This window comes from Aulonocara sp. 'chitande type north' Nkhata Bay, linkage group LG3 (genome assembly GCF_057382095.1).
Source record: "Aulonocara sp. 'chitande type north' Nkhata Bay isolate Kocher_YH1m ecotype deep benthic linkage group LG3, A_spYH_male_GT1.1, whole genome shotgun sequence".
NCBI classification, from domain to species: domain Eukaryota; kingdom Metazoa; phylum Chordata; class Actinopteri; order Cichliformes; family Cichlidae; genus Aulonocara; species Aulonocara sp. 'chitande type north' Nkhata Bay.
In genome coordinates this window covers 62,634,809-62,658,630 of record NC_141346.1, presented here as the reverse complement: position 1 = coordinate 62,658,630, position 23,822 = coordinate 62,634,809, and the positions used below count along the sequence as shown (strand labels likewise).

At 46.4% G+C, this 23,822-nt stretch overlaps 1 protein-coding gene across 2 annotated transcripts; it reads left to right on the top strand.

Moving 5' to 3' along the window:
• Positions 1-4,748: 4,748 nt before the first annotated feature.
• On the top strand, positions 4,749-20,614 carry LOC147336502 (protein NLRC3-like). 2 transcript variants are annotated; one of them, XM_086285455.1, is made up of 4 exons: positions 4,749-4,972; positions 5,115-6,885; positions 8,796-8,972; positions 20,398-20,614. In XM_086285455.1, the coding sequence occupies exons 1-4, from the start codon at positions 4,765-4,767 to the stop codon at positions 20,612-20,614; spliced, it is 2,373 nt and encodes a 790-aa protein (XP_086141581.1). In that variant the 5' UTR covers positions 4,749-4,764. The 2 variants fall into 2 exon arrangements, with proteins under 2 accessions (XP_086141581.1, XP_086141580.1); XM_086285454.1 differs by lacking the exon at positions 8,796-8,972.
• Positions 20,615-23,822: the final 3,208 nt, after the last annotated feature.

The window sequence follows — 23,822 nt, the reverse complement described above, 5'->3', positions numbered from 1 at the left end:
AGCGGATGAAAATGGATGGATGGACAGTGTCTTTGTTCTTTGTTCATTGTATTTAGCTTTCCTCTCCTGGTCCTGTCATTAGGTTTATGTCAGTCAGCTGTTCCCCCATGTGTCTCCACTTCCCCTGATCACCTCTTGTATGTATTTAAGCCCTTTGTTTTCTGCATGCTATTGTCGGGTCGTCTGTTATTTTGACCTTAGCCTTAGTTTTCGTCTTTGCCTGTTTATGTTCTCCACAGTTATAGTTATAGTTTTTGGTCTTGGTACCTCTTAGTGTTTTGTTTCGTAGTGTTTTGACAGTTTGTTTTGGTTTCCTGGTTTTCCCTGCCGTCATCTCAATAAAGGATCACTTTTCTGTTTAAACTTACTACTCCTCGTCATCATCTGCTTTTGGGTCCTGTTTCCATACACATCGGCGCACCCCGCCGTGACAGTACGACCCGACCAGTATGGACCCAGCGGATGTCTGCGAGGATTTTTTTGAGTTCAGCGCACGGGTGACCATCCTCCAGGGACAATGGAACATCTATTCTGTATGCAGACAGGAGAGTGAGAAGGAGTCAGTTAAAGTTCGGCTTCGCCAGATCCTGTCTGCATACCCTGTCTACACGGCAGAATTGTCGGGAGAACCCAGCCAGCTTCATGTTTCGTTTGCTGGAGGTTCGGGAGAACCCAGCCAGCTTCATGTCACGTCAGCTGGAGGGCCCGAGGAGCCCGTCCAGCCTCATGTCACGTCAGCTGGGGGGCCCGAGGAGCCCGTTCAGCCTCACGCCACGTCAGCTGGAGGGCCTGAGGAGCCCGTCCAGCCTCATGTCACGTCAGCTGGAGGGCCCGAGGAGCCCGTCCAGCCTCACACCACGTTAGCTGGCGGGCCCAAGGAGCCCGTCCGGCCACCTTCTGCTTCACCACCTATGGCTGTAGTGCCACCACCTGCGGCTCCCGTGCCACCACCTGCAGGACCGCCACCTGCAGGACCACCACCTGCTGTGCTACCGCCTGCTGCTTCTGCGCCTCAGCCTGAGGACGACACCTCGCCTGGTTCTGCTACACCTCAGTCTGAGAACTTATACAAACTCATTTCACCCACTATAGACTGTGTGTTGCTGCAACTTACACAGCCTCCTGCCACGTCAGCTGGGGGGCCTGAGGAGCCCGTCCAGCCACCACCTACGGCTGCCTCACTGTCACCTGTTTCTGCTTCTGCTTCGCCTGTTCCAGCCTCAGCCTCAGCTTCTGTTTCGCCTGTTCCAGCCTCAGCCTCAGCTTCTGTTTCGCCTGGTTCAGTTCCGGCCTCAGCTCCTGCTTCGCCTGGTTCAGCCTCAGCCTCGGCTTCTGCTTCTGTTTCGCCTGGTCCAGCTTCAGCCTCAGCTTCTGCTTCGCCTGGTTCAGCTTCAGCCTCGGCTTCTGCTTCGCCTGGTCCAACCTCTGCTACTGCCTTGCCTGTTCCAGTCTCTGTTTCTGCCTCGCCTGGTCCAGCCTCTGTTTCTGCCTCGCCTGGTCCGGCTCTAGCCTTTGCTTCTGCTTCGTTTGGTCCAGCCTCTGCTTCTGCCTCGCCTGGTCCGGCCTCAGCTTCTGCTTCGCCTGGTTCAGCTTCAGCCTCGGCTTCTGCTTCGCCTGGTCCAACCTCTGCTACTGCCTTGCCTGTTCCAGTCTCTCTTTCTGCCTCGCCTGGTCCGGCCTCTGCTTCTGCCTCACCTGGTCCTGCTCCTGCTTTGCCGTCGCCTGGTCCGGCCTCTGTCGCTGCCTCGCCTGGTCCGGCCTCTGTCGCTGCCTCGCCTGGTCCGGCCTCTGTCGCTGCCTCGCCTGGTCCAGCCTCTGCTTCTGCCTCGCCTGGTCCGGCCTCTGCTTCTGCCTCGCCTGGTCCGGCCTCTGCTGCTGCCTCGCCTAGTCCGGCCTCTGCTGCTGCCTCGCCTGGTCCGGCCTCTGCTGCTGCCTCGCCTGGTCCTGCTCCTGCTTCGCTGTCACCTGGTCCAGCCTCGGCTTCTGCTTCTGGTTCGTCTGGTCCGGCTTCAGCCTGTGTTTCGCCTGGTCCGGCTTCGGCCTCGACTCCTGTTTCGCTGTCGTCAGTTCCAGCCTTGGCTTTTGTTCCTGCTTCGCCTCCGCCTGGTCCGGCTTCGGCCTCTTTTTCTGTGTCAGCCTCGCCTGGTTCTGCGGTTGTGTTGCTGTCGCCCAAGCCTCGTTTTGCCCCTCGGGATCGCCGGCCGCTTTCCGGGCCGTCTGCTGGACATCATTGCCGTCGGGGTCGGCCTCCTGACTGTTTGACCTGTGACCTGCTGTGCTCTCGACCTCCGGGTCGCCCCCCCGGAACTCATGGATTTTGGACTGCTGGACCGTTGGCCTCCTGGTCGGCCTCCCGAACTTTTGGACTCTGTTTTGCTTTTCTGTCGACCTCCGGGGCGGCCGCCTGAACTGCTTCGCCATTTGCTCCTGTTCTGCTGGGTTCATGGTCGCCCTCCTGAAGCTGGGTCTCGGACTTTTGTGCCCTTGTTGTTTTTGGCCTGTGTGCTTCTGGTGCTTTGTTTTTGGTTTTGTTTCCGGCCCTCCTTCCTGGTCCCCCTCCGTCTGCCCTGGGTGGGTTGTTCTGGTTTTGTTTTATGTTTATTCTGTGTGTTCTCGTTTCTTTGTTTTTTGTGGTTTTGTTTAGTGTTTCCTGTTTTATTCTGACAGTGCTTTGAACCCTCCAGTCTCTTACAGTATGTTACTGTTAACTGAAATTACGGTAAATTACAACCTGTTAAACAGTAAATGACCGCCTGTTGGGACACGGTATCCTCTAGCAGAGATGAATATTTTTGGTACTGATGATGCGTGATAACAGTAAGTTACTGGTTAATATATTGCAGTTTATTACCTTGCAGCGGGCTTACAGTGACATACCGTGAATAAACGGTAGTATACCAATTTCTTAATCACAGTATGATGTTACTTAGTTGACGTAATTTACGACATAACGACATAACGGTATCTCACTGGCGTCACTGTCGCCAGTGAGATACCGTAAAAAAGGCTACGGTGCGTTACCATAATTTGTCCAAGAGTATTATACCACACCAGCAAAAAACGGTATCATCCTGCAGAACAGTAAGCTACCGTAACACGGCGTCACGGTATGACGCTGGCAACAGTGACGCCAGTATGTTACCGTAAAGTGGCGATGAAAAGTCTAACAGTGTACTCTTTCAAGGATTGTCAGGTTGGAGATCGGCCTATAATTAGCTAAGACAGCTGGGTCTAGGGATGCTTTTTAAGTAAAGGTTTAACTACAGCCGCTTAGATTTGAAAACCTGCTATATCAGAATCAGTTGCTGATGATGGCTTTTTTCTTTGACATTAATCACGTATAATCTTAACTCAAAGTGAACATAGACTTGATTGAAGTAACTCAGATCAGCCAATTCAAAATGCTAATTCAATCAACTCTGAGTTCATGGCTAGACTCAGTTTGTTGGCCCTGCACCTTAAAACTATTCCCTGTTTGTCCCTCATGTTTTTTGGATATTGTTTTCACATCTTATGTCACGGCTAGCGGGGCAAGCCATGTTGAATTTAATAAAGGACCCAAGATGCCGACACTGCTGTGAAGTGAGTGAGCTGTATTGAAACGGTGAAGTGCAGTGGAGATGGCCTTTGCAGAAGCTAAGATAACCTCTACTGAAAAACTACAAAACTAACCTGAAACCTTAAACGGAGACACGGGGAGACAACACAGACGAACCAGCAACAAGCAGGAGAAAACAAAGGGCTCATATACACAAAAGAGCCATCAGGGAATGAGAAAAGGGAGACACAGCAGGATTCATTGGACATAACCAGACAAGGGGAAGCAAAAGTAGACACACTAACGTAGGGCATGACACTGTTTATTTTTTTGCGTTCATTGATTTGTGTGTGTAAAAATGTAATAAATGTAATAAACATTAGAACTACTTTTGCTGACACAAAGTTTGGCGAGCACTGCAAGTTGGCACTTTAAACCAGTCACTGATATAAAGAGAGCACCTTGTTCCAGGGCATCTGAGCATGGAGGGAAAGCTTTATGTAGGAGATGGTAAGAGCTGTTTGGACTAAAGAAACTGAGCAGAAAACTACAGACATCTGGAAACTGAGTTGTTAATTCTCAGTGGGATCAGCAGGACTAGCAAAGCTCCACCATGACAGTCATCTGATTGACTGAACCCATCCAAACATCACTTCATGGACCTTTAGCTTGTGTCTGTGTGTGGACAGACATAACATGAGCTAATTATTCATTACTCCTCCACAGAGTGGACCAGCAGAGAGCAGAGGTTTCCACTGGTCAGTCTGCACAGCAACATCAAACACACCTGGACTCTGTGGTTATGGTTTGTAGTACTACATTTACATTTGTTCTTTTCAGTCACCTCTATGCTGCACTTTGTGGACCAGAGGATTGTCAGTGTGTCCAACATAAATCAGAGTTTGGGCTCCATGATTTCAGTCAGATTGGGGTGACTGTAGCTCAGGAGGTGAGCAGGTCAGCTACTAGTCAGAAGGTTTGTGAATCAAACCCTGGCTGGCAAATGTACTGGGTAACGTACTAAACCCAAGCTGCCCTCTGATGCATCCATCAGAGTGTGAAAGAAAGTATTTAAGCATAGAACAATGTGCTTGGTTGAATGAGGCATGTTGTATAAAATGCTTTGTGTGCACAGAGTATCAAAGAGAGCTATATAAGAACCAGTCCATTTACCACTGGGTTTTTCATATAATCTTCTTTTCCAGCGGCTGGAGGACAACATCACCATGTTTGTGAAGAACGAGCTGAAGAAGATCCAGAAGCTTCTGAGTCCAGATCACCCAGAAACTTTAAAGAGCCAGATGGAGGATGAGGAGATGTTTGAAGGTGAGGATGAAGATGAAAGAAAGAGCTGCAGAGAAGCATTTCTGAAGATCACACTCCACTTCTTGAGGAGACTTAAGCAGCATGAGATGGCTGACCATCTGCAGAGCAGTAAGAGAATTTCTCTAAAGACTGAATATTGATCTTTCCTAATAGCTCAAGAAATGGACCAATAGACATTCATCCTTTCAGGGTACTGAAAGGCTACGATATTTATTGTATAATATTTTTTTTCTGAATTTCTTACCTTCAGAAATATTTGCTCCACTCTGTAAACGAGAACTTAAAGCCCAACTGAAGAAGAAGTTCCAGTGTGTGTTTGAGGGCATCGCTAAAGCAGGAAGCCCAACCCTCCTGAATCAGATCTACACAGAGCTCTACATCACAGAGGGAGGGACTGCAGAGGTCAATGATGAACATGAGGTCAGACAGATTGAAACAGCATCCAGGAAACCAGACAGACCAGAAACAACAATCAGACAAGAAGACATCTTTAAAGCCTCGCCTGGAAGAGGTGAACCAATCAGAACAGTGCTGACAAAGGGAGTGGCTGGCATTGGGAAAACAGTCTTAACACAGAAATACAGCCTGGACTGGGCTGAAGACAAAGCCAACCAGGACATCCAGTTCATATTTCCATTCACTTTCAGAGAGCTGAATGTGCTGAAAGAGGAAAAGTTCAGCTTGGTGGGACTTGTTCATCACTTCTTTAATCGAACTAACGAATCAGGAATCTGCAGGCTTGAAGACTTCCAGGTTGTGTTCATACTTGATGGTCTGGATGAGTGTCGACTTAATTTGGACTTCAACAAAACTAAAATCCTGACTGAAACCAGAAAGTCCACCTCATTGGATGAGCTGCTGACAAACCTCATCAGAGGGAACCTGCTCCCTTCTGCTCGCCTCTGGATAACAACACGACCTGCAGCAGCCAATCAGATCCCTCCTAAGTGTGTCGACATGGTGACAGAGGTCAGAGGGTTCACTGACCCACAGAAGGAGGAGTACTTCAGGAAGAGATTCAGAGATGAGGAGCAGGCCAGCAGGATCATCTCACACATCAAGAAAGCTCGAAGCCTCCACATCATGTGTCACATCCCAGTCTTCTGCTGGATCACTGCTACAGTTCTGGAGGATGTGCTGGAAACCAGAGAGGGAGGACAGCTGCCCAAGACCCTGACTGAGATGTACATCCACTTCCTGGTGGTTCAGGCCAAAGTCAAGAGTATCAAATATGATGGAGGAGCTGAGACAGATCCACACTGGAGTCCAGAGAGCAGGAAGATGATTGAGTCACTGGGAAAACTGGCTTTTGATCAGCTGCAGAAAGGAAACCTGATCTTCTATGAACCAGACCTGACAGAGTGTGGCATCGATATCAGAGCAGCCTCAGTGTACTCAGGAGTGTTCACACAGATCTTTAAAGAGGAGAAACAACTGTACCAGAACAAGATGTTCTGCTTTGTTCATCTCAGTGTTCAGGAGTTTCTGGCTGCTCTTCATGTCCACCTGACCTTCATCAACTCTGGACTCAATCTGCTGGAAGAGCAACAAACAAGCTCTGAGACAGAGAAATACTTCTACCAGTGTGCTGTGGACAAGGCCTTACAGAGCCCCAATGGACACCTGGACTTGTTCCTTCGTTTTCTCTTGGGTCTGAAGACTAATCAAACTCGTTTGCAAGGCCTCATGACACAAACAGGAAGTAGCTCAAAGACCAATCAAGAAGCAGTTCAGTACATCAAGAAGAAGCTCAGTGAGAATCTGTCTGCAGAGAAAAGCATCAATCTGTTCCACTGTCTGAATGAACTGAATGATCGTTCTCTAGTGGAGGAGATCCAACAGTCCCTGAGTTCAGGACGTCTCTCCACAGATAAACTGTCTCCTGCTCAGTGGTCAGCTCTGGTCTTCATCTTACTGTCATCAGAAAAAGATCTGGATGTGTTTGACCTGCAGAAATACTTTGCTTCAGAGGAGGCTCTTCTGAGGCTGCTGCCAGTGGTCAAAGCCTCTAAAAAAGCTCTGTAAGTTATAAAGTTTTTATTATTTAATTTGGTTGGTATGTTATGGAAAAACACACTGCCATGAACTTCTGTTTTGTTTTTGTTAAAATCACTGTAATATAATAACTGTACCTTTATATACATGTGACTTGTATTCATGCTGCTGCCCTCTTGTGGCTAAAGTGTAATTATGTTATTGTTATTAGGGAGGATTTGACAGTAACATGCCAAGTGAGTCAGCACCTTCGCTTTAGCTTAAAAAATCCTCATTCTTACGTCATCAGTTATAGTTGCATGTATTCATTATCATAATTTAACCTTTAATATTGATGTCTTAAATTTATTTTGAGTAAACTAGCAATAATTTTATGGTTGTATTAAATAAATACATCACTAATGAATTATTTAATGATGTATTTATTTAATTCACGTTGCTACTCCTGGCCCTGCATCGCGGTTCATAAATACATTTTATTTGTCAGCTTCACCCATCAAAGTCAGGGGGCGGGGTTAATGCTGATCAAGTCAAAACCATTGCTTTGGTCTGGTGGGCGTTCTTTTAGTGGGCTTTTCTCAATACTAAGTAGGCCTACACACCAGGGTTTGGACATGTGTGGACCCAAACTATACTTAAACTTTACACTTTTTTGTGTGTCACCAAATACACTTTTAATATTTTCTAGACAACAATGTAGTGGCGTAATCTTTAACCTCGTTTGGCTCCAAACAGAAGTGACAGACTTGAGCAGGGTTCATTTAAAGGCTGACAGAAGTGGAGTGGTGACGGGGAGATGTTTGACAGGACAGTGTTTCAGCCTCCACAGGTTCATGTTGTGCTCCATCAGTCAGTGAAGATGAAGTCAGTGCTGATGAGGCGTAGAGTGTGTGAGGGATGTGAATGAGGATGATGAAGATCTGATGATAGCAGATAAAAACAGGCTGCAGAGACTTTGAGCAATACAGGGCACACAGTGTGTGTACAGAACAGCTGAAATCATTATGGAGGCCTCACTGGAATATGGAAGCATCACAGTACAGCTTCAGTGAAGCATTAAAGTCTCTGATATGAGATGAGAAATGTTTGGCTTGAAGAGCTAAACTGTAAGAAGATCACATGGTGCTTTTTATTATTGTGTTGGTTTGTTTCCTGTCTCTTGGATGGAGCCCAGCTGTGCGTGGCCCCTTGGCCTGTGGTCAGAGTGTGTGCTGGATAATCCGGCCCAGGATGAGGCCAAACTGACATGGGATGAAATGTCTGTCACATAATTGAGCTTAGTGTAGTTTCATATCTACACAATTTAAAAACAACCAAAACTTTGTTCTGTCTTTTCTATGTTATACTGTAGACTTTCTTTGATACTGTGTCCAAAAGGAGCAGCTTTTACTTTGAAGGGGAGCCGTCTCTGTTTCCTCTTCAGGTTGGATGATGGAAGCAAATGAGTGTGTGATGTTCTTTCAGTGTTGCACTTTGTAGACGCTCCCTGAGCACTGGTCTCAGAGCCAGCTGCACATAGAGACCAGTGTTGTGAGTCCAGGTCAGAAGATGACTTGTTGGAATGAAAATGAGCTTGTAGTTTGTCTGCTTTAATAATGTGACTGGAAAAAGGTGTTGGACTTCAAATATGTCCATTTCTTTTACACTTCACCTTTAAAAGTGAAGCCTTGTGGTTCCTGGAAGGAAAAACATGACTTTTTCAAGTCTTTGTCCTGTTTTTATGAGAAATGTACGACTTTAATGTGAAACATTCTGAGTTTTTTCTCTTGTTGTGTTTGTTTGAAGCTGCTTCCTGTTGGCTTCAGCTGTTTGGAGTTTCCATTTTCTAAACTTCTACATTCTGAACCTTCTTCAGCTCTGAACAGATGATGAAACACTGAATGATTTCAAGCTCACACTTTGTCTAATAAACTTACATCTTTCATTCTTTATACAGATTGATGGACTGTGGTTTGTCAAAGATCAGCTGTGATTATCTGGCAGCAGCACTGAAGTCCAACCCCTCCCATCTGAGACAGCTGGACCTGAGCTGGAACAACAAGCTGCAGGATTCAGGAGTGAAGCATCTGTGTGGTTTCCTGGAGAGTCCAGGATGTGGACTTGAAACTCTGAGGTCAGTCAGCATGTTTTAGTTGTGCTGAGATGAATATGATGTGAAAGTTGTGCTGACACTAAACTGCAGACATCAGGCTGATATTATACTGATCCACACTGAGGATCTTCATGGTAAAGTCTGTTTTCTTCTTCTCTGGTTTAGTCCATTGACTGCAGCAGAACAATGTTCACATTTCAAACAGTGAGACTCAACGTATGGCCCGTGGCCCACACACGGCCTGCCCACCTTTCCTGATTCAGAGAGAGGGGACCCTGATTAACTGTGTAGTGTTCTTCCTCACAGTTCTAAGTATCAGACACAACAATGAATAATCCACAGCTGACTGTCTTTAGCAGGTCAAAGGTCACGGCACACAGCAGACAGTGGGAAATATTATAATTCTGATCATTTATCAGCACATATCCATATGTATAAAAACAAAGCTGACACTGTGAGACTTGATCAGAGGTGTGATCATCACAGCAGAGGCCTTTGTGTCAAAGTCACTGAGGATCAAACAGAAACAGTCTGAGTCAGTCTGCACTGATGAGTGCCTTCCTGCACTCTTGGTGGCGCTGTCACTTGGTGTTCGCTCGCTCTGCGGTAGAGTATCACTTCCTGTTCCTGCTCAAACACAGTGGTGTTTCTGAGTAGCTTATTTGCTTAGCATTTTAATTAACAACTTTTAAATACATTCTTTTTTCATAGTATAATCTTCACGTGTTTCATCCGAAGCACACTTTCTGTGTACTCACTACCTAATTTATAGCCAAAGTATTCACTCACTGTCTCTGTACTGTCTCGCTAGCTTAGCTTAGCTTAGCTCGTAGCCGACTCGTTAGCACCATGGCTACTTCACCTGTCCCTCCTGCACTTTCTTGCTCATTATGTCAGATGTTTAGTTACTCCTCGGCCTCCTTTAGCAGTAATGATATCTGTAACAAATGTAGCATATTTGCAGCTCTGGAGGCCAGGATTACTGAATTGGAGACTCGGCTTCGCACTCTTTATTCACCCGTAGCTAGCCAGGCCCCTATAGCTGGTGCAGCCGAAGATAGCGTAGGACCCGCTAGCTGTTCCCCGGCAGACCCCAAGCAGCTGGGGAAAGAGGGCGGCTGGGTGACGGTGAGGAGGAAGCATAGTCCTAAACAGAAGCCCCAGGTACACCACCAACCCGTTCATGTGTCTAACCGTTTTTCCCCACTCGGCGGGTGTGTCAAACTCTGGTAATTGGTGATTCTGTTCTCAGACATGTGAAGCTAGAGACACCGGCAACCATAGTCAATTGTCTTCCAGGGGCCAGAGCAGGCGACATTGAAGGAAATTTAAAACTGCTGGCTAAAGGTAAACGTAAATTGAGTAAAATCATAATTCACGTCGGCAGTAATGACACCCGGTTATGCCAATCGGAGGTCACTAAACTCAATATTGAATCGGTGTGCAACTTTGCCAAAACAATGTCGGACTCTGTAGTTTTCTCTGGTCCCCTTCCCAATCAGACCAGGAGCGACATGTTTAGCCGCATGTTCTCATTAAATTGCTGGCTGTCTGAGTGGTGTCCCAGAAACGATGTGGGCTTCATAGATAATTGGCAAACCTTCTGGAGGAAACCTGGTCTTGTTAGGAGAGACGGCATCCATCCCACTTTGGATGGAGCAATTCTCATTTCTAGAAATATGGACAAATTTATTAAACCCCCCAAAATATGACTATCCAGAGTTGTGACCAGGAAGCAGAGTTGCAGTCTTACACGCCTCTCTGCAGCTTCTCTCCTCCTGCTACCCCCCAAAAAACCCATCTCCATAGAGACTGTGTCAGCTTCCAAAAAGACAAAAAACAAACTAAAAACCAGCAACAAACAACTTAAACATAAACAATCACAAAGAAAGAACAATACACTATCCACATCTGAACCAAAGAGTAAAACAGTGAAATGTGGATTATTAAATATTAGGTCTCTCTCCTCCAAGTCTCTGTTAGTACATGACTTAATAATTGATCAACAAATTGATTTACTCTGCCTTACAGAAACCTGGTTGCAGCAGGATGATTATGTTAGTTTAAATGAATCAACACCCCCGAGTCATTCTAACTACCAGAAATCTCGAAGCACAGGCCGAGGGGGCGGTGTGGCAGCAATTTTTCACACCAGCCTATTAATTAATGAAAGACCAAGACAGACTTTTAATTCATTTGAAAGCCTGATGCTTAACATTGTCCACCCCAGCTGTGAAACTCAGAAACCAGTCTTACTTGTTATCATCTATCGTCCACCTGGGCCTTACACAGAGTTTCTGTCTGATTTCTCAGACTTTATATCGAATTTAGTTCTGAGCTCAGATAAAATAATTATTGTGGGTGACTTTAACATCCATGTAGATGCTAAAAATGACAGCCTCAACATGGCATTTAATCTGTTATTAGACTCAATTGGTTTCTCTCAAAATGTAAAAGAACCCACCCACCACTTTAATCACACTCTAGATCTTGTTTTAACATATGGCATAGAAACTGAACATTTAACAGTGTTTCCTGAAAACCCTCTCCTGTCTGATCATTTCCTGATAACATTTACATTTACAATACTTGATTACACAGCGGTGGAGAGTAGACTTTATCAAAGTAGATGTCTTTCTGAAAGCGCTGTAAGTTTAAGAATATAATCCACCCACTGTTATCATCTTCAATGCCCTGTACCAACACAGAGCAGAGCAGCTATCTGAACGCTACCCCAACAGAGGTCGATTATCTTGTTAATAATTTCACCTCCTCACTACGTACGACTCTGGATACTGTAGCTCCAGTGAAAACTAAGGTCTCTAATCAGAAGTACCTGACTCCGTGGTATAATTCTCAAACACGTACCCTAAAGCAGATGACTCGTAGTCTGGAGAAGAAATGGCGTGTCACAAATTTAGAGGATCATCATTTAGCCTGGAGAAATAGTTTGCTGCTTTATAAGAAAGCCCTCCGCAAAGCCAGAACATCTTACTATTCATCACTGATTGAAGAAAATAAGAACAACCCCAGGTTTCTCTTCAGCACTGTAGCCAGGCTGACAAAAAGTCAGAGCTCTTTTGAGCCAAGCATCCCTTTAACGTTAACTAGTAATGACATCATGAACTTCTTCACAAATAAAATTTTTATCATTAGAGAAAAAATTACCAATAATCATCCCACAGATGTAATATTATCTAAAGCTACTCTTAGTACCATTGATGTTAAGTTAGACTCTTTTTCTCCAATTGATCTTTCTGAGTTAACTTCAATAATTACTTCCTCCAAACCATCAACGTGTCTTTTAGACCCCATTCCTACAAAACTGCTCAAAGAAGTCCTGCCATTAATTAATGCTTCGATCTTAAATATGATCAACCTATCTCTAATAATCGGCTATGTACCACAGGCCTTCAAGCTGGCTGTAGTTAAACCTTTACTCAAAAAGCCATCTCTAGACCCAGCAGTCTTAGCTAATTATAGGCCAATCTCCAACCTTCCTTTCATATCAAAAATCCTTGAAAGAGTAGTTGTCAAACAAATAACAGATCATCTGCAGAGGAATGGTTTATTTGAAGAGTTTCAGTCAGGTTTCAGAGTTCATCACAGCACAGAAACAGCTTTAGTGAAGGTTACAAATGATCTTCTTACGGCCTCTGACAGTGGACTCATCTCTGTGCTTGTCCTGCTAGACCTCAGTGCAGCGTTCGATACTGTCGACCATAATATCCTATTAGAGCGATTAGAACATGCTGTAGGTATTACAGGTACTGCACTGCAGTGGTTTGTATCATATCTATCTAATAGACTCCAATTTGTGCATGTAAATGGAGAGTTCTCTTCGCACACTGAGGTTAATTATGGAGTTCCACAGGGTTCAGTCCAATTCTGTTTACATTATACATGCTTCCCTTAGGCAGCATCATTAGAAGACATAGCATACATTTTCACTGCTATGCAGATGACACCCAGCTCTATCTGTCCATGAAGCCAGATAACACACACCAATTAGTTAAACTGCAGGAATGTCTTAAAGACATAAAGACCTGGATGGCCGCTAACTTTCTGCTTCTTAATTCAGATCAAACTGAGGTTATTGTACTCGGCCCTGAAAAGCTTAGAAATATGGTATCTAACCAGATTCTTACTCTGGATGGCATTACCTTGGCCTCCAGTAACGCTGTGAGAAACCTTGGAGTCATTTTTGACCAGGATATGTCCTTCAATGCACATATTAAACAAATATGTAAGACTGCGTTCTTCCATTTGTGCAACATCTCTAAAATTAGAAATATCCTGTCTCAGAGTGACGCTGAAAAACTAGTTCATGCATTTATTACTTCCAGGCTGGACTACTGTAATTCATTATTATCAGGATGTCCAAAAAACTCACTGAAAAGCCTTCAGTTAATCCAAAATGCTGCAGCAAGAGTACTGACAGGGACTAGAAAGAGAGAGCATATTTCTCCTGTTTTGGCTTCCCTTCATTGGCTTCCTGTTAAATCCAGAATTGAATTCAAAATCCTGCTCCTCACATACAAGATCTTAAATAATCAGGCCCCATCTTATCTTAATGACCTTGTAGTACCATATCACCCTATTAGAGCACTTCGCTCTCGCACTGCAGGCCTACTTGTTGTTCCTAGAGTATTTAAAAGTAGAATGGGAGGGAGAGCCTTCAGTTTTCAGGCCCCTCTTCTGTGGAACCAGCTTCCAGTTTGGATTCGGGAGACAGACACTATCTTTACTTTCAAGATTAGGCTTAAAACTTTCCTTTTTGCTAAAGCATATATTTAGGGCTGGACCAGGTGACCCTGAATCCTCCCTTAGTTATGCTGCAATAGACTTGGCTGCCGGGGGATTCCCATGATGCATTGAGTTTTTCCTTTCCAGTCACCTTTCTCACTCACTATGTATTAATAGACCTCTCTGCATTGAATCATATCTGTTATTAACCTCTGTCTCTCTTCCACAGCATGTCCTTTATCCTGTCTTCCTTCTCTCACCCCAACCGGTCGCAGCAGATGGCCGCCCCTCCCTGAGCCTGGTTCTGCCGGAGGTTTCTTCCTGTTAAAAGGGAGTTTTTCCTTCCCACTGTCGCCAAAGTGCTTGCTCATAGGGGTTCATATGATTGTTGGGTTTTTCTCTGTATCTATGAAGCGCCTTGAGGCAACTTTTGTTGTGATTTGGCGCTATATACCGTATTTTCACAACCATAAGGCGCACTTAAAAGTCTTAGATTTTCTTCAAAAAGTACGGCGCGCTATAGCGCACTGCGCCCTGTGTGTTGTAATGAGGACGTAGTAGAGAACACCATGAGAACGCTAAAGGGTGAAGTCTGTGTGTTGACTTTATCGCACATACCTGTATAAAAGAACAGGTATGTGCGTTATGCAGGACATCGTTGTTTTAACAACCCTGAAAATGGCAAAGAGACACGCTTACGAAGCACAGTTTAAACTAAAGGCCATCAGCTGCGCGGAGGAACATGGAAATCGAGCAGCGGCGAGAGAATTTAAGATTAACGAATCGATGGTTCGCAAATGGAGGAAGCTAGAAAACAATCTCCAGCAGGTCAAGAAAACGCAGCTGAGTTTCCGCGGACATAAGGCGAGGTGGCCCGAGTTGGAGGAAAGACTCGAGCGGTGGATCATCGAGCAAAGAACGAGCGGGAGAAGCGTTTCGACGGTCACCATTCGGCTAAAAGCAGTTTCACTAGCTGAAGAGATGAACATTGAACATTTCCAAGGAGGTCCGTCTTGGTGCTTTCGTTTTATGAAACGGTGCCATTTTTCCATCCGGACCAGGACTACGGTAGCGCAGCAACTTCCAGCGGATTATAAGGAAAAGCTGGCCATCTTCCGCTCCTACTGCAGCAAACACATCGGCGACAAACACATCCAGCCCAGCCACATCACAAACATGGACGAGGTCCCGCTCACTTTTGATATCCCGGTGAGTCACACTGTGGAGAAGAAGGGGACCAGCACGGTAGCGATACGCACAACGGGGTATGAAAAGTCTTCTTTTACTGTTGTGCTTGGCTGCCATGCTAATGGACAGAAACTACCGCCTATGGTGATTTTGATGGAGTTTGATGGAGATTTAGCGCAGCTGTTCAATTCAGACACAGAGGATGAGGACTTCGATGGGTTTGATTGATGATAAAAATGTGAGTACCAAACTTTGTATTGCTCCTGCTTTATTTTTAAATACGCACACTTGTATGCTTGTGTGTTGTTGATGATGACGATTACTGGTAATAAAAATGTGAGTAAGGTACCAAACTCAGTTTTGCTCCCGCTTTATTTTTAAATACGCATATGGTACTTGTATGCACCCTATGATCCAGTGCGCCTTATGTGTGTGTTAAATACAGTAATGGCACACATAACTGAGACTGCGCCTTTTAGTGCAGTGCGTCTTATGGTCGTGAAAATACGGTAAATAAAATTGAATTGAATCGCTACGTTATCGTGGTGGAGGGGTTTGTGTGTCCCAGGGATCCCAGGGGCTATGTTGTCTGGGGGCTTTTGCCCCCTGGTAGGGTCTCCCATGGCAAATTGGTTCTGGGTGAGGGACCAGACAAAGAGCGATTCAGAAGACCCTTATGAAAAGAATATCGAGGGAACAGTTTACCCTGCCCGGGATAGGGTTACCGGGGCCCCGCCCTGGAGCCAGGCCCGGGGAGGGTGCCCGAGGGCGAGCGTCTGGTGGCCGGGCTTAGTCCATGGGGCCCGGCCGGGCGCAGCCCGAAGAGGAGACATGGGCCCATCCTCCCGCAGGCCCACCACCCGCAGGAGGCGCCATAGGGGTCGGGTGCATTGTGTGTCGGGTGGCGGCCAGGAGCGGAGGCCCTGGCGGACTGACCCCCGGCTGCCAAGACTGGCAATAGGGACATGGAATGTCACCTCTCTGGTGGGGAAGGAGCCTGAGTTAGTGCGTGAGGTTGAGAGGTAATGGCTAGATATAGTCGGGCTCACCTCTACGCATGGCTTGGGCTCTGGAACCAGTCTCCTGGAGAGGGGCTGGACTCTGTCCCAGTCTGGAGTTGCCCCTGGTGAGAGGCGGCAGGCTGGGGTGGGTATTCTAATATCCCCTCGGCTTGCTGCCGGTACGTTGGGGTTTTTCCCGGTGGACGAGAGGGTTTGTTCCCTGCGCCTTGGGGTCGGGGAACGGGTCCTGACTGTCATCTGCGCTTATGCGCCGAGTGGCAGTTTGGAGTACCCAGCCTTCTTAGAGTCTCTGGGGGGGGGGGGGGGGGGGGGGTGCTGGAAGGTGCTCCACCTGGAGACTCTGTTGTCCTGCTGGGAGACTTCAATGCCCACGTGGGTAACGACAGCGAGACCTGGAGGAGCGTGATTGGGAGGAACTGCCTCCCTGATCTGAACCCGAGCGGTGCTTTGTTATTGGACTACTGTGCTAATCACAGTTTGGCCATAACGAACACCCTGTTCGAACATAAGAGTGTCCATAAGTGCACGTGGCACCAGGACGCTCTAGGCCGTAGGTCGATGATCGATTTTGTAATCGTATCACCAGACCTGTGATCATATGTAAAGAGAGGGGCTGAGCTGTCAACTGATCACCACCTGGTGGTGAGTTGGATCAGGTGGCGGGGGAGGACGCTGGACAGACCTGGTGCACCTAAACGCGTAGTGAGAGTGTGCTGGGAACCCCTAGCAGAGGCCCCAGTCCGCGAGATCTTCAACGCACACCTCCGGCAGAGCTTCAACAGCATTCCGAGGGAGACTGGGGACATTGAGTCCAAATGGACCATGTTCAGCGTCTCCATTGCTGAAGCTGCTGCATTGAGCTGCGGCCGCAGGGTGGTTGGTGCCTGCCGTGGTGGTAATCCTCGAACCAAATGGTGGACACCAGAGGTGAAGGGAGCCACCAGGCTGAAGAAGGAGTCCTATCGGGCTTGGTTAGCCTGTGGGACTCCGGAGGCAGCCGACAGGTATCGACATGCCAAGCGGAATGCGGCTCGGGCAGTGGCTGAAGCAAAAACTCGGGTGTGGGAGGAGTTCGGAGAGGCCATGGAAAAAGACTTTCGGACTGCCTCGAAGAGATTCTGGCAAACCGTCAGGCGTCTCAGGAGGGGAAAGCGGTGCTCTACCTGCACTGTGTATAGTGCTGGCGGAGCGCTACTGACGTCGACTGAGAAAATTGTCAGGCGGTGTAAGGAATACTTCGAGGACCTCCTTAATCCCACTGACACGTCTTCCGAGGAGGAAGCAGAGTCTGGGGATGAGGGGAATGACCTGCCAATTTCCGGGGGCGAGGTCACTGAGGCAGTTAAACAACTCCTTGGTGGCAGAGCCCCTGGTGTTGATGAGGTCCGCCCCGAGTTCCTGAAGGCTCTGGACATTGTAGGGCTGTCCTAGTTGACACGCCTCTGCAATGTTGCGTGGAGATCACGGGCAGTACCTGTGGACTGGCAGACCGGGGTGGTTGTCCCCATCTTTAAGAAGGGGGACCGGAGGGTGTGTTCCAACTACAGGGGGATCACACTTCTCAGCCTCCCTGGGAAAGTCTATCCCAGGGTGCTGGAAAGGAGAGTTCGTCCGCTAGTCGAACCTCGGATACAGGAGGAACAATGCGGTTTTCGTCCTGGTCGCGGAACACTGGACCAGCTCTTTATCCTCTCCAGGATACTTGAGGGTGCATGGGAGTTTGCCCAACCAGTCTACATGTGTTTTGTGGACTTGGAGAAGGCATTCGACCGTGTCCCTCGGGGTGTCCTGTGGGAGGTGTTGTGGGAGTATGGGGTATCTGGCCCATTGCTACGGGCCATTCGATCCCTATACAACCGTTGTAAGAGCTTGGTTCGCATTGCCGGCAATAAGTCGGACTCGTTCCCGGTGGGTGATGGGCTCCGCCAGGGCTGCCCTTTGTCTCCGGTTCTGTTCATAATTTTTATGGACAGGATTTCTAGGTGCAGCCAAGTGGTGGAGGGCTTTCGCTTTGGTGGCCTCAGAATCTCATCTCTGATTTTTGCGGATGATGTGGTTCTGTTGGCTTCATCGGGTGAGGGCCTCCAGCTCGCACTGGAGCGGTTCACAGCCGAGTGTGAAGCAGCGGGAATGAGGATCAGCACCTCCAAATCTGAGGCCATGGTTCTCAGCTGGAAAAGGGTGGAGTGCCCACTCCGGGTCAGGGATGAGTTCCTGCCCCAAGTGGAGGAGTTCAAGTATCTCGGGGTCTTGTTCGCGAGTGATGGGAGAAGGGAGCCGGAGATCAACAGATGGATTGGGGCTGCAGCTGCAGTAATGCAGACGCTGCACCGGTCCGTCGTGGTGAAGAGGGAGCTGAGTGTAAAAGCGAAGCTCTCAATTTACCGGTCGATCTAAGTCCCTACCCTCACCTATGGCCACGAGCTGTGGGTAGTGACCGAAAGAACGAGATCGCGGATACAAGCGGCAGAAATTAGCTTCCTCCGAAGGGTGGCTGGCCTCTCCCTTAGAGATAGGGTGAGAAGTTCGGCCATCCGGGAGGGGCTCAGAGTAGAGCAGCTGCTGCTCCACATCAAAAGGAGCCAGCTGAGGTGGTTTGGGCATCCTCCTGGGTGAGGTGTTCCAGGCATGTCCCACTGGGAGGAGGCCCCGGGGCAGACCCAGGACACGCTGGAGAGATTATATCTCTCGGCTGGCCTGGGAACGCCTTGGTATTCCCCCGGACAAGCTGGAGGAGGTGGATGGGGAGAGGGAGGTCTGAGCCTCTTTGCTTAGGCTGCTGCCCCCGCGACCCGGCCTCGGATAAAGCGGATGAAGATGGATGGATGGATGGATGGATGGATGGATGGATGGATGAATTGAACACATGAAGCAGATTTTCCTGTTCTGGCTTTTTATAGCAGATAACCTTCAAAATATTCTGCAGTCGATCAAAAACTGAATCAAACCATGAATCAACATGTGAACATGAGCTGATGCTGCCGAAGTGAAGCAAAGTTACAGAGGTTTGATTACAGACACAGCTGAGAGTTTGGAATCTGTCATCATTTTAAAAGGTTTAAATTTCTTCAGTATTGAACAGCAGAAATGAGGCTTTGTTTTCGGAGGCCGACAGCAGTGAACACAACAGCAGACTGGTGCGTAATAAGCAGTGAATAATGCAGGAAACAGATTTTTGAAGGTAAACTGTTCTTGAAGTACACTGAGAGAGAGAGAGCTGTGCAGGAAGTAAAGGTCAAAGTCAGAGAGAATTCATGACGATGTTCATCAAACGTAAAGCGTGGTTTGGATCTTCTTTTGCTGCTGGTTCAGTCAGTTTTGGTTGGAGACAGATGAAACCTGCAGCTTCAGGATCTGTGAGCTGTCCACTTTCAGCCCCGACGGCGTGTCCGTGTACGTGCCGTCAAGTGAACGATCCTCGCTCTGTGTTTCCATCTTTGTGTGTTTAGCTGCTCTCATTTACTGTTTTGTCTGTTTGGTGGTTGTTGAAATACTTGTGGGAGCTTTAACCTGAGATTCTGGCAAAATACATTTATATTAAAAATCGATTCAGGATTGAATGAATCAACATCGCTTTATTCAAATTAAAACCATTTAAATAGGAAAATCCATTTTTTTACAGCCGCCTCTAATGCTGGGTAATGTCAGCTGGTCCATGTGCAGCTGGCTGTGAGGCTCAGGGAGCGTCTACAAAGTGTAGCACTGAAAGAACATCATCCATAAATATTGAGTAATAACTGGACTCTCATACAGCGAGACTCAAATGCCTTTAAATATCAGCTTATCCTGCTGATCCAAGTCCAACACTGAGTTTTTAAAAACATGTTTGTCAATCATTTTGTTTGGTTTCTGAGGAAAATGATTCAATAACTTGCTGCTAATACACAACATTTCATCATATTTCCTCATAACCCTCTTTTGTCTGACCATTTGAATCCCTTCTGAATTTGCAATAAAGGATCCACAGAGTTTGGTGACAATAATGACAGTAGATGCTTGTGTGAAAGTGCTGGAAGCAAATTAGTGTGTGATGTTCTTTCAGTGTTGCACTTTGTAGACGCTCCCTGAGCACTGGTCTCAGTGTTGTTAGTCCAGGTCAGAAGATGACTTGTTGGAATGAAAATGAGCTTGTAGTTTGTCTGCTTTAATAATGTGACTGGAAAAAGGTGTTGGACTTCAAATATGTCCATTTCTTTCACACTTCACCTTTAAAAGTGAAGCCTTGTAGTTCCTGGAAGGAAAACACGACTTTTTCAAGTCTTTGTCCTGTTTTTATGAGAAATGTACGACTTTAATGTGAAACATTCATAGTTTTTTCTCTTGTTGTGTTTGTTTGAAGCTGCTTCCTGTTGGCTTCAGCTGTTTGGAGTTTCCATTTTCTAAACTTCTACATTCTGAACCTTCTTCAGCTCTGAACAGATGATGAAACACTGAATGATTTCAAGCTCACACTTTGTCTAATAAACTTACATCTTTCATTCTTTATACAGATTGAGGGACTGTGGTTTGTCAGAGATCAGCTGTGATTATCTGGCAGCAGCACTGAAGTCCAACCCCTCCCATCTGAGAGAGCTGGACCTAAGTAATGACTCCTGGTGGTTGACTAACAAGAAAAAGCTGCAGGATTCAGGAGTGAAGCATCTGTGTGGTTTCCTGGAGAGTCCAGGATGTGGACTTGAAACTCTGAGGTCAGTCAGCATGTTTTAGTTGTGCTGAGATGAATATGATGTGAAAGTTGTGCTGACACTAAACTGCAGACATCAGGCTGATATTATACTGATCCACACTGAGGATCTTCATGGTAAAGTCTGTTTTCTTCTTCTCTGGTTTAGTCCATTGACTGCAGCAGAACAATGTTCACATTTCAAACCTTCAAAGAAGAAGAAAAATCCTCCACTGGATAATTCACTGTGAAACTCTCAAACTCTTCATTCCACCTTAAAGTCTGTCTGACACTGAAATCCAAAGCAAAATGTGCGTTTGCTTTACAGACAGCAGTCCAACACAAACATACACACATCATCCAAAACACAGTCCAACATCCAAATCTCCTCCACTGCCAGCATGAATGATGGGAAAGAGAAGGAGGAACACTCTGACATTCAGGGTTAGAATGAGTTTCATGAAGCAGACTGTGAAGATCAAAGCTGCATTAGAAAGCTTACATGAATGAATGAGTGGACAGAAGTGGACAGAGATCATCTGAAGCACTTCAAAGGCTTTAAATCAGCACATTTCTCTTTATTCTTTATCAACTCTGTTAGTTTCTCTCAGTTTTCTGTGGAATGAAGCTAACAGCAGGCTAATAAGATGCTGACCAATAGGTTTCTATTAAAGGTTGTAATTTGTATATGAAAAAGTGCTTTGGCTCAGCAGGGATCAGCTTACAGGTAGAATACAGCTGCTGGATGGGATTAGCATGTCATAGCTATCTACCAAACTGCTAACTGGGGGATTTCAGGCCATCTATGGATCATTTTTGCTAACTGTTTATTCAGCTTAGGCTCACAGGGCTGCAGCCTTTGCCCTAGCTGTCATAGGGCAAGAGGCGTGGTCCACCTGCACAGGTGAGCAGTCCATCACAGGGCCAACAGAGAGAGACAGAGAAGCACTCTCTCACATCCACACCTACAGCCAATTTAGAAGCACCAATGAACCTAAGCAGCATTTCATTGGACTGTGGGAGAACATCCAACCTCCACAGAAAGGCCAACAAGCTTCAACCTACAACCTTCTTGCTTTAAGGCACTAGTGCTAACCACTTTTCCCCATTTCAGCCCAAATCCTGCATCTTCCTGTTTCTGACTCCAGGCCAGCTCCACTAACACTTTCTCATCAGACACTGCCACCTAGTGGAGGAAGTCTTAGTTCCATTTGAAGCTTCAGATTACAGTTAGTTCCTTTACAAAGAGGTGGAGGTGGTGGGGCCACAGCACCATCATCACTGAGTGCCATAGGACACTTAACCTTTGTTTCCATATGCTGGGAACTTCCTGTTGTTCCAAGGAGCACTGGAAAATGTGTGAAAATCTCCCAGTCAGTTCCTCACAGCACACTTCAATCATTTCCCTCCCACAGCATCAGGACCAGGGCTTTTTCTCTCTTTGGTCCCACTAAGAGATTTCCACATAAACACCTCATCAGTGGGACTCTCAGAGCTACCAGCCCTTTGCTACAATCACAAAGCTCTTCATTGAAATCAATGATATCAAAGCTGGAATCAAATGAGTCTTCTGCTGATTCAGCATCACATTCATCTTTGCTCCTTGTTCTGCATTCCCCACCATGGACTTCATTCCTTTCCAAGCCAGCCTTGAGTGTCCTTTATTCAGCTCATCCTCTGCTTTACTTTTACACCTGATTTTAGCTGCTTTATCTCTCTTTCAACAAGTTTCTGTGCCTCAATCTTTTTCTTCTCTCCCTCATAACAAGACAGCTTCTTCTTCCTGAGAACATGTTGGAGTGATTTACTAATCCGGGGCTGCTTATTGGGGAAAATACTTCCTGTTTCCAAAGTAATCCCCATTTTTCCCAGAAAGAAATGTAAGTAGAAATCGATGATCTACGTGAGAACATGAGCCTTTAAAAAGTCCCAGTGGGTGCAGTCAATGCAGTCCCTCAGTCCCAGTATAGAGTCTTTGGTCCAGACTGGAACAACTGTGTGCCCAGTTTGAGCTCTCTTCAGTCCTGTGACCTGACAGACCCAGAGGGGCCATCACATCACATTTAGAAGCTCCCCTGATGGAGCCACAACACATGTCCAATACTTAGTCTGTCTTGTTGGACCAACTGGAAGAAATGATTCAAGGACTTAGTCACAGAACAGAGATTCAAATCTCCAAAATCCAACTGGCTGCATCAGGACATATAGTCTGAAACTCTGCACAGTTTCCTGTTTGAAGCTGCTTCCTGTTGGCTTCAGCTGTTTGGAGTTTCCATTTTTTAAACTTCTACATTCTGAACCTTCTTCAGCTCTGAACAGATGATGAAACACTGAATGATTTCAAGCTCACACTTTGTCTAATAAACTTACATCTTTCATTCTTTATACAGATTGATGAGCTGTGGTTTGTCAGAGATCAGCTGTGATTATCTGGCAGCAGCACTGAAGTCCAACCCCTCCCATCTGAGAGAGCTGGAGCTGAGAGGAAACTACCTGAAGGATCCAGATGTGAAGCAGCTGTCTGATCTTAAGAAGAGTCCAGACTACAGACTGGAGACTCTGCTGTAAGTAGAGTGATGGAGTGAGTGGGTGGTGCTGTCAGCAGTATTGTACTAAACACAGTCAGTATGAAACAAAGATCCAGTGTTTCCTGTAAAGCTGCAGCTTCTCAGTGAAGCTGTGAGAGGAGAATGGTGACAGGCTTCAGGATTGGACACAAACACTTCCTGTTTCTGCCTTTTTGTCACCTTTATGGTCACCATAGTAACGGCTGACATGCTCTGATCAAACACTGTCAACAGCCAATCAGCTCTCTGAACAAAGCAGCACGCAGACCAATGACTGCATTCATTTCCAAGTTTAAAGCAGTGAAGAAGACAGTCTGTAGGTGAGGAAGAATTTAGTGAGAGCAGATGTTTGGATGGAATTCCTCCAGTTAACAGCTGGAACCGTCCATCTGGATTGTTGGGCTTGTTGTTGGGGTTCCTACTAGAGATGGACCGATCCGATATTACGTATCGGTATTGGTCTGATACTGACCCAAATTACTGGATTGGATATCGGTGAGAAATAAAAAATGTAATCCGATCCATTAAATATCCATGAAGCACCTCACAAAACTTGCTACACGGCGTAACTCGGCTCATAACCGTAGCACGTCGCAGCAGTATGCATCACATGATGCAGGTTGTGTGTATTTGTAGCCTCACCAGCATTTCATCTCCGAGGAAGTCATCCCATAGAGAATTAAAG